This window comes from Bos indicus x Bos taurus, chromosome 5, assembly GCF_003369695.1.
Source record: "Bos indicus x Bos taurus breed Angus x Brahman F1 hybrid chromosome 5, Bos_hybrid_MaternalHap_v2.0, whole genome shotgun sequence".
NCBI classification, from domain to species: Eukaryota; Metazoa; Chordata; class Mammalia; order Artiodactyla; family Bovidae; genus Bos; species Bos indicus x Bos taurus.
The window spans coordinates 25,006,091-25,020,591 of NC_040080.1; the positions used below are offsets into that span (position 1 = coordinate 25,006,091).

General features: G+C 44.7%; 2 protein-coding genes across 2 annotated transcripts in view; both read right to left on the bottom strand.

The window, feature by feature from the left end:
* The window catches only part of GUCY2C (guanylate cyclase 2C), a 67,280-nt gene extending 55,914 nt beyond the window's left edge, over positions 1 to 11,366 (bottom strand). Inside the window, exons 1-4 of the mRNA XM_027541402.1 lie at positions 10,708 to 11,366; positions 6,443 to 6,555; positions 4,729 to 4,793; positions 1,422 to 1,634 (exon numbers count right to left, since the gene is read on the bottom strand). Of these exons, the coding sequence (XP_027397203.1) occupies positions 1,422 to 1,634; positions 4,729 to 4,793; positions 6,443 to 6,555; positions 10,708 to 10,924 (608 nt within the window). The 5' untranslated portion in view covers positions 10,925 to 11,366. The remainder of the gene's footprint in view (positions 1 to 1,421; positions 1,635 to 4,728; positions 4,794 to 6,442; positions 6,556 to 10,707) is intronic.
* Positions 6,472 to 14,501, bottom strand: part of LOC113892518 (histone H4) — a 38,363-nt gene continuing 30,333 nt past the window's right edge. The window contains exon 3 of the transcript XR_003511073.1: positions 6,472 to 6,555. The gene's annotated coding sequence lies outside the window, so the exon portion shown is untranslated. The remainder of the gene's footprint in view (positions 6,556 to 14,501) is intronic.

Genomic DNA, 14,501 nt, shown 5'->3' on the forward strand with positions numbered 1-14,501 from the left:
TTTCTTCATGGCTTTCCATGTCGTTTGCTCACTGCTTACAGATGTCTCCAGGGGACTTGTTCATCTAAAATCCATTGCCTCTGTTAACACAATGGACAATACACATCACGATCCCAAGGGTTAGGATGAATGTCTAATTTAGGAGGAGTATAGGGACAGTTTCAGGGGATCTTTGTGTATTCATACAAACAGGAGGTATTTCCCAGATCCCTTCTAAAGGCTTCTTGCTATTTGCTGAAGGAAGGCTACTCTGTTCTCATCCCATTATCACACAGAAATTGAAACTTTTGAATCTATAGTACAAAAATTCAGAGCTGATAGGAGTCATTTTTCCTCCTGTGTGAAACTGACTTCTGTTCAGCCTGAAGTTTCTAAGATGATGCCTTAGTATTGATTCTTACAGTTCCCTAGATGTGTGTTCTCAGGGGTACCCTATTTTAGTCCTCCGCATGCTTTGGTGGAGAGAGACTTCAGGTTCCTTCAAGTCATTCTTTCTGCCACCTTTGCTGGAGATGTGTGAGCTCTGTAGTTTCATTTTAGCAATGGTGCCTGATACTCTGTTCTCTCCAACAGTCTGATTCCTCTGAAAAGCTGTGAGAGAAATGATTTCTAACCTGTTGTGTAGGACAGGCAGAATGCATATTCTCTATCATGTCTGATTTCCATGCTCCTTAAACAGAGATCATGGTACTTGTCCTCTTTTCTACAGAGAGTTTACTGTGGGGAATTGATAAAACTAACATGAAAATACTTTCAAAACTGCAAAGAGTGTCACACATGCAATGTATGTCGATTATATTAATGACATCATGTTTCTTTCGGCCCCTTTGCCTTTACTTCATCAAAGCTGTATTTATTGCTACTTCACTTATGCCATTTGGAAAGAATTATGAAAATATTTAGTCAATGTATTTACCATTACATAGACACACTTTATGTCAATCACACTGAGGCAAGGAAAACAGATCATTGTTAACTAACAGACTCTATAAGAAAAGGCAACTTTTCAAAAATATGTTCAAAAAACATCTATTCAGAGTTCTCAAGACATATAATACACTCTATACAATTCCTTTTTATTATAATGAAACATTAGCTGTTGCTGTTGATTTATTTCTAAGTGAAATTTCAATTTGACCTGAAGTTAAGGGGTACCTACTTCAGAGAACTGTGTTTAATAGATCTAGTTCAAACAGGAGTAACAAACAGCCTTATCTCAATATATTTATAGCTTAGGAATGAAATCAGTTAAACATAAACTATGTACCAGTTGCATGTAAGAAAGTGGGTTGGTTTCCATTCCCAACGCTGTTACTTCATGGAACGAGCATCTGATAATAACTAGGGGTCTGCTGAGAGTTTATGGTTTCTCTCCATGGTTTATGGCTAAATGTCAGAAGGATATTAATGGTCTTGCTTACCAGAAACAGTCCTCAGTCTCTGTACTATTCTTGAAAACATACGCAGTGTTCCAGGAAAAAGGTTTGAATTGAAATTTGACTTTCCAAAACTCAACCAAAAAGTACATCAGCTTCCGAGCTGGAGACATCATCCTGGTTAAGGTTTCTTTGTAGTCACATGACAATCCAAAACTCCCAGCTGAAATCATGGGATAGTTTAAATCTGTGTCAAGGCTGTGCCAAGAGGTGAGAAATAAACCAATATCAGGATTAACTTAAGTAGCACAAGTAAGATCCTTCTTTAAGCTGTTTCAGCATGTGGGTGGAAATGACAAAAATGAAATAGGGTCATTCAAGCAGGTATTCGACTTACAATAGGTCCCTCTCACACAAGTGAATTTAAAGAATATTTACTGAACATATGCTACATTCTAAGCATACTCTGGAAGTTGTCTTATATATGTGGCTTGGTTTCCAGGTGGTGCTAGTGGTCACCTCCCAATGCAGGAGACATGAGAGACGTAGGTTCCATCCCTGGTCCCTGGAGGAGGGCATGGCAACTCGCTCCAGAATTCTTGCCTGGAGAATCCCATGGATAGAGGAGACTGGTGGGCTACACTCCATAGGCTTGCAAAGAGTCAGATACGACTGAAGCGACTTAGCCTGCACACACGCACTGCCTTCTCTGGGCTTCCCTGGTGGCTCAGATGGTAAAGAATCTATCTGCAATGAGGGAGACTAGGTTCGATCCCTGGGTCAGAAGATCTCCTGGAGGGTGTGGTAACCCACTTCAGAATTCTTGCCTGGAGAATCCTATGGACAGAGGAGGCTGGTGGGCTACAGTTCATAGAAATGCAGAGTCAGACATGACTGAAGTGACAGCATGCACAGGCACTCACACATGTGGCTTGGTTACTTTGATTTATTCTAAGATGAGTTTCATCAGGTTGCCCTAACATCTAGGCTAGGACATATGGACTTTGGGGCATAGGACTAAGAAAAACAGAAAATGGGCCACCACAGCTACTATAAATGTTGTGAAGCCAAAAAGATGTCCCTGAAATTCCCTTCCATGCACTGCTTTATTTTCAGCTCTTATATCCACTTCAGTATTCCTGCCTGGAAAAATCCCATGCACAAAGGAGCCTGGTGGGCCACAGTCCTCAGGGCCCCAAAGAGTTGGACACAACTTAGCAACTGAGCATGCAGGTGCTTCGGACCACCTTTGAGATAGGCTTCACCGGAGGACTTTATGGTTTTCCTTCTCCTGTTCGGCACATGGATCTACTCGTGGTTCCTTAAACATCAAGTCAGTTCAGTTCAGTCACTCCGTCGTGTCCAATTCCTTGGAACCCCATGGACTGCAGCACACCAGGCCTCCCTGTCCATCACCAACTCCCGGAGTTTACCCAGACTCATCTCCATTGAGTTGGTGACGCCCTTCAACCATCTCATCCCCTGTCGTCCCCTTCTCCTCCTGCCCTCAATCTTTCCCAGCATCAGGGTCTTTTCAAATGAGTCAGCTCTTTGCAGCAGGTGGCCAAAGATTTGGAGTTTCAGGTTCAACATCAGTCCTTCCAGTGAACATTCAGGACTGATCTCCTTTAGGATGGACTGGTTGGATTTCCCTGGAGTCCAAGGGACTCTCAAGAGTCTTCTTCAACACCACAGTTCAAAAGCATCAATTCTTCAGTGCTCAACTTTCTTTATAGTCCAACTCTCACATTCATACATGACTACTGGAAAAACCATAGCCTTAGGAGGAGAAGGGGACGAGAGAGGATGAGATGCTGGTTGGCATCACTGACTCGATGGATGTGAGTCTGAGTGAACTCCGGGAGTTGGTGATGGACAGGGAGGCCTGGCGTGCTGCGATTCATGGGGTCGCAAAGAGTCGGACACGACTGAGCAACTGAACTGAACTGAACTGAACTGACTAGGTGGACCTTTATTGGCAAAGTAATGTCTCTGCTTTCTAATATGCTGTCTAGCTTGGTCATAGCTTTTCTTCCAAGGAGCAAGCGTCTTTTAATTTCATGGCTGCAGTCATGCCTTAAACATATCAAGCTTTATTTTCTATCAGGGTCTTTACAAATGCCAGAAATGCTGTGCCCCTACCTCTTTGCCTGGTTGATTTTTACTGATCCATCAGGTCCTAGATTAAATCTCTTTATCCATCGGGAGAACTTTCTTTGATACCTGACACCAGGTAATCATTTGAGAGAGAATCTGTTTAATCTCTGTCTCCTCCACTAGACTGCAAGCACCATGAAGGTGAGGATCACACCTGGCTCATTCACCTCAGTATCTCTGGGCTGCCAAGTTTGTATGAAGATGTTTAATATGTATTTGAGAAAGGAAAACAACATCCCCTTCCATCTTTGGTGGTCTATTAAAGGTTTTCTCTGTGTAGACAAAGAGTGATCTTGATTCAGGGGGAGATGGAACAGAAAGAAAGGCATGTGGGAGGGATTTTTATTGGGGAAGGGTGATTTGGCAGAACGAAGTATTTTGTGGTGGTGAGAATTACACTGCATGAGACGAACAAGAGGGATGGGGGCGATTTTCCAGAAGCCAGAGAAGTACTTTCCCTCTAAAACATACTGGAAGATTTTTTCTTCTAAGTTGGGCACTGTGTAAAGTACTTTAGTATGTTATTCATGTAATCCTCAAATAGCACTATGAAATAAGAATCCTACCACTGTTCCTGTTCTTACAGACCTAAGGATGGAACAGCGCCCTGCCAAGGCCCTAGGGTGCTTTCCTTTGTGTTCGTGCCTGGGAATATTTCATTTATTCAATTTTCAAATTATCCAAGTTCATTATCTTCCCTGTATCTTGCCAGGAGTCTAACTTCATCTCTCATGCTAAGTCAGTTCAGTCATGCCTCTTTGTGACCCCATGGACTCTAGGCTCCTCTGCTCATGGGCTTCTCCAGGCAAGAACACTGGAGTGGGTTGCCATGCCCCTCTCCAGGAGATCTTCCTGACCCAGGGATCAAAACCAGGTCTCCTGCACTGCAGGCAGATTCTTTACAGACTGAACCACCAGGGAAGCTACAACCTCATCTCTACGGTTTTGCTTCTCATACTCAGATGTTAGTAACTGAACTGGAACAGCTACTGTCATTCGCCCCACATTGAACAAAGGCAGTTACCTGGATGAGGGCATGACAGTTATTAGAGAGGCTGCAGAATACAAGGGCCCCAAACTGCTGACTGTATTATCTGAACTAGACTGCTGTTTGATAAATCACTTAAATATTGATGATTTCGTCCTGACTTCAAGTCACAGGGGCGTGAAAACAACAACAAACCAAGCTACTTACTACATTTGGAAGGTGGAATAGGTACACGAGGGCCCCATGAGGACACAGCCCATCTGTTTTTTACTCTGTAGGAGAAAAAAACAAACAAACAACTAATCCCTAAAAATAAAACATGAATCAGTGCACAGGAAAGAAGCGGGCAAGGGGGAGGCATCGAGAAGGCTGGAAAGTGGGCCTTTCTCTCTCATTCTAACATCTCTGGGATGTCTGAGCTGGGAGAGGCTGTGGAAGGAGGCAAGAGAATCCTGCTGAAGGTGTGCTGCCCAAACATGAACCTGGACTCTCTTATCAAGGGGAGGATATCCAGTGGCTGAAGAGGCACCGGCAGACTGTAACATCAGCAGTGTCTGTAGGCCACATGGTGAACAGACTAGATTTGGAGGGGCTGTGGAGAGAGAGGGCAAGTTCCGGTTTTAGGGGAAGCGACAAGCAGGGCTGCAGAGAACAAACTGCAGTGTAACTGCTTTGAAGTCTACAGATATATTCCACCCTTTCTCAAGGGGCACCCGACTAGGAATATTCCATCGACGGTGTTGGAGAACCAGGTTACATCTTCCTCTGGAGAGGTAGAAAGAGGAGACACACCTTCGCAGAACTGCAAAGTGGAGTGTATTCAACTCCTCTTGCTCACTCCACATCCTCCACGATTTAAAATGGCGACTGTAATGAGCCATGCCCCCTGACATGAGTGTGGCCAATCAGGTTGATTCTATGTTATTGATTAGAGCTTCAGAACCATGCTCTGTGCCCACACTCTGCTTTATGAAGGGCTTTTTCTTAGGTTTCTGTCGTAGAGGGGCATCTCACAGCCTACTTGCCTCCAGAGAGCTTGGAACACTCTTCAGCTCCGTAAAGCTCTGGTTGGGGTTAGGGCTGGGGTTGGGAGGAGCAAGTAGGCAAGGATATCTCTCTTCCTATTTCTAGATTTTGACATTACAATTACTACTTTAAAGTTAGGTTTCAGATTCTGCTCTTAAACAATCCATCTGTGACCATGTATACGGTGATGACTTGCAATAGGTTTCTGGTGTAGGGTTTTGGGGGCCTCCCCAGTCGCTCAGCAGTAAAGAATTCGCCTGCAAGGCAGGAGCCACATGTTCAATCCCTGGGTTGGGAAGATCCCCTAGAGGAGGGCATGGTAACCCAGTCCAGTATTCTTGCCTGGAGAACTCCATGGACAGAGGGGCCTGGCAGGCTACAGCCCATGGGGCCCCAGAGAGTTGGCCATGACTGAGCACACATGTTGGAACATATTTTTGTAATAGGGCACCTCTGGTATTTCTTGAGGGGACACAAAGGCATATCAGTTAATACCAACACTGAAATTTTTTTTAGACTTTTGAAAACAAAATAATCCCCCTCCATACCACTGACTGTGTACAGACAACATAGCTAAGGTGCTCCCTACCTTTCTGGGTTCCTGGAGGGCTCTCTCACTTGGAAAATAGATGGGGAGAGAGTCAGAGCACCCCATCTCCAAATCACTCAGCTGGGTAGCTGGAGGCAACGAGGGAGATGCTGGTGGACAGATGGGATGCTGGCGGACAGGGGAGATGCCGGTGGACAGGGGAGATGCTGTTGGACAGCGGAGAAGCTGGCAGACAGGTGGGATGCTGACAGACAGCTGGGGTGCTGGCGGACAGGTTGGGGAGCCCAGCCACCATCCCCCCAAGGCAGGAGGGTGAAAGCTGACCCCGCAGAGGCAGGCACTCACTGAAATAGTCCTGAGGAGGTCGAGGCCTTCACAGGTACTGCTCCGGCAGTCACTGGACTTATAAATCACACCTTCTGAATAGATGAAGGTAGCATTCACGGTCACATTGAGGCCTGTTATCCAGAATGAGGGAAAAGAGAAGACTAGTGTTATTTCTCAGTAAGTTTATACTGGCTGTGAGATTTATCTTTTGCCAACTGATCTGGTAGTGGGGGGGAGGTGGAATTGTATATCCAGTTTTAAGCCTAGAAATATTTGAGTTCTGAGTTCTTATGTCACTCCCTGTCACTTCTTTATTATTATTACTTTAATGACTTTAGCATATTGTTTTTATTTTTATTTTGGGGCCACGCTGTGTAGCATGTGGGATCTTAGTACCCTGACCAAGGACCGAACTTACATCCCCTGCAGTGGAAGTGTGGAGTCTTTAACCATGGGACCATCAGGGAGGCCTCCAATAAACACTTTTTAGACAATGGGATGGGGACTTCAAATTAAAGCTTAACTTATAAGCAGTTCCTCGGGTGTCGTTTCAACCCTATCCTGCTTGCCATCTGCACACCATACCATGAGATCTCAGTGCTGGGAGGGTGAGGGGGATGTTATAGAATACAGGGTGATCTCAGATGCTTTCTCTCCTATAGAGAGCTTTGAGGATGGGATGGGACCAAAGTGAATCTGGATATGGGCTCTGGAGTCTAAGAAAGGGACCCCCTCAGCAGATGAGAGCATGTGGAGGGTATGGACCAGGGCGGGGGTATGGACCAGGTGGGGGACATATGGAGGGTATGGACCAGGTTGGGGGTATGGACCAGGCGGAGGATATGGACCAGGTGGGGGACATGGACACGTGGAAGGTATGGACCAGGTGAGGGGTATGGACCAGGTTGAGGCCATGGCACATACAACCTTGGGAAGTTGATTTCCTAAGACTGAAGGAATCTTATTTTCAAGTTTTTGACCAAGTCCTGTATATTCTTCCAAACCCACAAAGCTTTCCTAAGTACTTGGGGAAAATATTGCTCTCTTCCACTTGGACATCACCAACATTTGAAATCTTTCTATTGTTCAAGTTAGTCCTTAAGTATATTGTCTTAAATTTTTCCCGAGCATCAGTGCTTAATAAGCTTAGACCATGAATCCGTCTTCCCTTCACAAGCTGCATTTCTTGGGTTTACTATGCATGACCATTCATCTGACAAAATGCATCATCAGATGCAGAAATCTGGGCCTCAGTTTACTCTTTCACTTCCCCCTCCTTCAGATCCTCCTCTTACTGAGTCCATGCAAAGGCCTCTCACCATTATTGACTCTATTTTACAAATGAGATGACTGAACTTAGAATCAACAACTTACTCAGTGTCATTCAACTAGTAAATGATGGAGCAGAAGTGCAAATTCGGGTAATATGAGTTCAGAGATCAACATCTGAACAACACACTCTGCTGTTTACTTTATGTGCAGGGTAACTTGTTCTGCTAACAGCAGCAAGGACGCAGCAGCAACAACATCAACGTCCTTGACAAGAACAACAGTAAGAGCGGCCACAATAAACACAACGGCCATTCAGTGAGTGCACAGTACGGATCAGTCAGTGAATTAAGTGCTTTATGCGAATCTCTTCATTTAATTCACACCATACTCACCGGAGGAAACTATTTACTATGATTTTATAGGTGAAGGAATTGAAGCTCAGAAAATTTAAGTATAACTTGCTCAAGGTCACAGGTTGGATAAAAGGCTGGAACGTGAACCGGCCTCTGTCTGACTCCAAACCTCTACTTCTAACCACAATGTTCCACCACTTTATTTTAATGAGCAAGTTAGTTCATGGTGGGTAAAGCTCTTACAGTGGTGACATGCTACACTCTGTGGAATCAGACAGATACAGATTTGACTCCTACTTCAAACAGACAACTTGTATGACTTCAGCAAAATTATTAAGCCTCTGCTGTGAAACAGTGTCAGCAATGCTGATTGCACAGAGCTGTGGTGAGTAAAAAGATGATATATCTTACCTAGCACCTATGTGTGTGTGCTAAGTTGCTTCAGTCGTGTCTGACTCTTTGAGACCCCATGGACTGTAGCCTGCCAGGCTCCTCTGTCCATGGAATTCTCCAGGCAAGAATACTGGAGTGCGTTTGCCGTGCCTTCCTCCAGGGGATCCTCCTGACCCAGGGATCGAACCTGCATCTCTTACATCTCCTGCTTTGGCATACAGGTTCTTTACCACTAGAGCCACTTGGGAAGGCCCACCAAGCACCTGACAGGTACTTAAAAAACAAGAACACCGAGCTCAGGTAGATCAAGAGAAATAGGTCACAAAGAGAGAAAGCTCTGGAAAACGGACACCAATTTGGGTCCTCGGATTTCAAATCAAATGTTCTTTCTACTACACCACACTGCCCATAGAAGGGGGTTTTATTAAATGACCTCCTAGTTACATTATGGCTCTAGATAAGATCCATCCATTTATATATGAATCTGGACTCAGACAGTGTTGAAGCAAAGTATATTGTACAGAAGACAGTTATCACACATGCATGATATATGACAACTACTGCTGCTATTGACACAGAATTTTAAATAAAGAAAATTGAGACATTCTCTCCTTAGAGGATGTATCCTCATCCATAAATAACCATTAAGTTCTATGAAACAGTCACTGACTCAGTAATTACACTTACGGCAATCTCGTCTCAAAGCACGGGAGGACGGTGAAACAACGTATGTGAAAATGTTTATTGTTGTGAGTGCTAAGTCGCTTCAGTTGTGTCCAACTGTGTGTGACCTTATGGACTGCAGCCCACCAGGCTCCTTGGTCTGTGGGATTCTCCAACTGGAGTGGGTTGCCATGCCCTCCTCCAGGGGATCTTCCCAAACCAGGGAGGGAACCCACGTCTCTTACCTCTCCTGCATTGGCAGGCGGGTTGTTTACCACTGAGCCACCTGGGAAGTTATTGCAGTAGCTTTAAAATAATCATAAGAAACCAAAAAACAATGGAAGATCCCACTGTAGGGAATTACCAGATGATCTGGAAAGGTATCTAAGAGATACAGGACATCCATTCATATGATATACGAAGATTAAGCAACTCCAGGAAAGCCACTTGTAGAATAATGTGAAATGAAGGTCAGAAAAGTGTTTCTGTGCTGTAGTGACTCCAACGATGTTCTTAACAACAAAAACTTGGAAGCACATGAAAAGAATCTGGAAATGTCCAGGTGACTGGAAATTATCAGGGGTGATGACTTTCTCTTTATCATACATGTTTTACCTAATGTTATAATTTATTTTAAGAATTAAGAGATACACACAACTAGTATAGATAGGATGGATTAATAACATGGTCCTGCTGTATAGCACAAGGAACTATATTCAGTATCCTCTGACAAACCACAATGGAAAAGAATACGAGAAAGAATATATATATATGAACAACTGAATCATTCTGCTGTACACCAGAAATTAATACAACACTGTAAATCAACTATACTTCAATAAAACATAAAAAATAATTTTCCCATCCCCCTAAAACAGCAGTAAAATAAAGGACTGTTACACTGAATTTGGGGCTTCCCTGGTGGCTCAGATAATAAAGAATATGCCTACAATGCAGGAGACCCAGCTTCAGTCCCTGAGTGGGGAAGATCCCCTGGAGAAGGGCATGGAAACCCACTTAAGTATTCTTGCCTGGAGAATCCCCATGGACAGAGGAGCCTGGAAGGCTATAGTCCATGGGGTCACACCAGTCAGACAAACTGAAGGGATTTAGCATGCATACACTCACTTTGCAAATTTATTACATCGACTGCATCTTATAAGAATCACCACCAGAAATGCAGAGAGAGAATAGATGGATTAAAAATCTTCATCAAAGACTGAGCATCTGTAGGAATTTTACTTGATTCATCTTCTTGATAGACAACCCTGTGAAATCTCAAGTCCAGACCAAATTCTGTCTCTGAGATGATGCAGAAGGAAACACAAGGCCCTGACACTCAGTAGTAAATCCAGTTTTATTTGGAGGCATTTCACTGCTGCAAACACCTGGGTTGGACCCATTATTAGAGCAGAGTGTATCATGAGTGAACTCACTGAGGTAGGGCTCAAATCCTTCTTTCTGAAGATCTACTGCCTTGAAAGAGAGAAGGGCCCTTAGAGGACGTTGGGTGATCAAGCAAAGAACGTGAGGTCTTCACTTAGCAGCCCTCTGGCTGCAGAGGAGGTAACAGGGAGGAGAATTCTGTTACCGTATTCTTACCAGCTTCAAGCAGACGCTGGCTCACGATTTTCACTCCCTCCTTCACCACCTCTTCCAAGCTGTCCAGGGACTCTGGGAAGGCCGAGTTGTTCATCATCAGGACGCTGATCTCGTAGCTGCCATCCTGGCAGTTTCGACTCACGTGGGAGGTCCAGAACGGCAGCCCTGGCCGGAGGATCAGTGACCACAAAGCCAAGGCCAACAGTGGCGTCTTCATGACCTCCCTCACCTCAGCACCATGCTCCTTGGGCTCGCTGGCTTCACTCGGGACTCTCAAGGAGGCAGGAGCTCCAGCCCGACAGCCTGTCGCTGGGTCCCTCAGACTATTCTTCCCCACGATTCTCTCTGGTCACCCCACCGGTCACGTGGACCGTAGGAGACAGCCTGCCTGCCGGTAATTAGCAGCTACATTATAGTGGGAGATAAACCAAAGTTCACTCTGTGTGTTTGCTCACAGAAAGGTCAGAGTTATAAACGGGGAGATTACCTGTGCCTCACCCAATTAAAAAACATCAATCGGTGACACATCACTGAGAAAAGGGGAAAAGAGGAAGAGGGCGGTATTGTACACACCAAAAACGCTTTGGAAATGGAAAATAAAGGTCAAAGTGTTTAAGGCAAGCACAAATATGATGGGTTATTAGCTTTTAGGTTACAGCTGCGCACTGAAACCAAACTAGGACGATCTGTGTTTCAATCACCTAAGTCAGCAACTATTATTGAGACCTGACTCTCTGTGAGGCATTTTGGCAGGGCACTGGGTGTACAGCCATGAATGATATGGACACATTAATGTCTTCATGGAACCTGCATTCTGGTGGGGAAGACAAACACTAAATAAATCATTATGAATAACTAAACTCGATAATCAAAAACAGTGCAGAGTGCCATGGGAGCACATGACCAGGTGTTGTTGATGTTGTTCAGTCCCTAAGTCCTGTCTGACTTTTTCCATCCCCATGCCAGGCTTCCCTGTCCTTCATTATATCCTGGAGTATGCTCAAACTCATGTCCATTGAGTTGGTGATGCCATCCAACCATCTCATCTTCTGTCACACCCTTCTCCTTCTGACCTCAATCTTTCCCAGCATCAGAGTCTTTTCCAATGAGTCAGCTCTTCGAATCAGGTGGCCAAAGTACTGGAGCTTCAGCATCAGTCCTTCCAATCAATATTCGTGGTTGATTTCCTTTAGGATTGCCTGATTGATCTCCTTGCTGTCCAAAGGACTCTCAAGAATCTTCTCCAGCACTACAGTTTGAAAGCATCAATTCCTTGGTGCTCAGCCTTCTTTATGGTTCAACTCTCACAAGTAGTACAAGACTACTGGAAAAACCATAGCTTTGACTACACGGACCTTTGTTGGCAAAGTGATATCTCTGCTTTTTAATACACTGTCTAGGCTTGTCATAGCTTTCCTTCCAAGGAGCATCTTTTAATTTCATGGCCGCATGACAGATTAACCTAATCTATTCTGGAGAGTCAAGGATGCTTCCCTGAGGAGGTGTCCTTTGAGCTGAGCCTTGAAGGGTGAACAGGAGTTAGTTGTTCAGGAAGAGATGGAGAGAATGTGGGCAGGGGCAGAACTTGTGCAAAGACCCAGAAGCAAGATGTGGCATGGATGTTTGAGGAACTGAAAGAGATACAGTATGACTGGAGTGAAGAAAGCTAGTCCCGTGCAATAAAGAATGCCAGAGGAGTAGGCAAGGGTAAGCCAGGGAGTTTTCTGTAAACCATTAAGACTTTGGAACTTTAATCAACAAGGGAATGGATAAAAAAGAGGTGGTACATATACACAATGGAATGCTACTCAGCCATAAAAAGAAATGAAATTGTATCATTTGTAGAAACATGGATGAACCCAGAGTCCATCATACAGAGTGAAGTTAAGTCAGAAAGAGAAAAACAAATATCATATATTAATGCATACATGTGGAATCTAGAAAAATGGTATGTACTCAGTTGTTTCAGCCGTGTCCAATTCTTTGTAACCCTATGGACTGTAGCCCGCCAGGCTCCTCTGTCCATGGGATTCTCCAGGCAAGAACACTGGAGTGGGTTGCCATTTCCTCCTCCAGGGGATCTTCCTGACCCAGAGCACAAACTCTAATCTCTTGCATTTCCTGCATTGGCAGGCGGGTTCTTTACCAATACCTCCACCTGGGAAGCTTGAGAAAAACAATACAGATGAACTTATTTGCAAAGCAGAAACAGACACCCAGACATAGAAAACAAACATATGGATACCAAGGAGGGAAGACAGGTAGCAAAGCCAGTCTCAGACAGTGGGTTGTGGTGAAGGAAAATACAGTGTTTTATTACAGGTGCCATGCAAGAACAATAAGCAGCTAATGCTCAAAGACCAAAACTGCCCGATGGTCTTCAGGGAAAGGATTTTAAAGACAGTGTTGGGGTGAGGGTTGCAGGGTGTGTGATTAGCTCATGGACACTTTTCTGATGGGTAGAAGGTGAGGTGACATGGTGGCATTTCAGGAATCTCAATCATGCATTTTCCAGCTCCAACCAGGCTAGGATCTATATGTTTTGGGTCAGCAGTTTCCACCTAAGTCGGGGGGTGGTCTGGTTTCTCTAAAAAATAACTTAAGGACGTGTGTCAGACACTGTTACATGTTTTTCTAGAGAAGAACTAGGACTTTATGATCCCATGCTTCAGTTTTACTTATTGCTCAAGTTGTTATCACCTTCCTCTCTTGACTGACTCTTCTTAGCTCCCGCTTTTGCCCCTTCTTCAATGATTAGTTGCTTGAGTCTGTTTTCTAAACAGGCCAGGGAAACTAAGGTTTTTTTTTTCTAAAGGTAGGAAAGGGGAACACAGAAGGGTCTGCAATGAGGAAGGCGCTGCAAGGCTCTGCTCAGAGTCATATATTCAAGTATATTTCTAGACTTGTGTCTGGAAGATGAGATTGTTTATGTATGATTGTTTAATAATTCTGAAGGAGGTGAGTCATCGGCTGAGAATGAAAGGCGAGCTGGGCTAGTCCCAGGCTTGAGAAGGGAGGGACTTGAAAAGTTACTATGATGAGTGACAGAAGGGACTGATAAGAGGTGTGTCCTAAGGTTGGCTGGCGGTGGTGAGTAGGGAGATGAGGAGCTGAGTGACCAAATCTATGGTGGTCCTACTCAGCCTAGATTTATGATTTTCTCCAGCCATGCTGAGCTGCTCTAGAACAGGCATAGCAAAGTGAATGGCGGGGCTTACTTGGGTCTGGAGTTTTTCCAGGTACGTGCAATGAAAGAACTGCTGCTGCTGCTGCTAAGTCGCTTCAGTCGTCTGACTCTGTGTGACCCCATAGACAGAAGTCCACCAGGCTCCCCCGTCCCTGGGATTCTCCAGGCAAGAACACTGGAGTGGGTTGCCATTTCCTTCTCCAATGCATGAAAGTGAAAAGTGAAAGGGAAGTCGCTCAGTCGTGTCCAACTCTTAGCGACCCCATGGACTGCAGCCCACCAGGCTCCTCCATCCATGGGATTTTCCAGGCAAGAGTACTGGAGTGGGGTGCCATTGCCTTCTCTGGCATGCCATGAGGCAAAGCCAAAAAAAAAAAAACAGAGAGAGAGAGAGAAGGGGCTTGAAGGGTACAGTAGTGAGGAGTGAGGCAGAAGAACAGGTGAAAAGGGGACAACTGAAACAAACATCTGGAAGGGTACAGTCTGCCATTAAAGGGCAGACTTTCTGCATTAAAGGGTGGGTTTTCTGCATTACTGATTGGAGCAGTTCAAGGTGGCTGAGAGCAGGGGAGGGAAACTGTCTCTAAACAGAGGATCTCAAGGAACT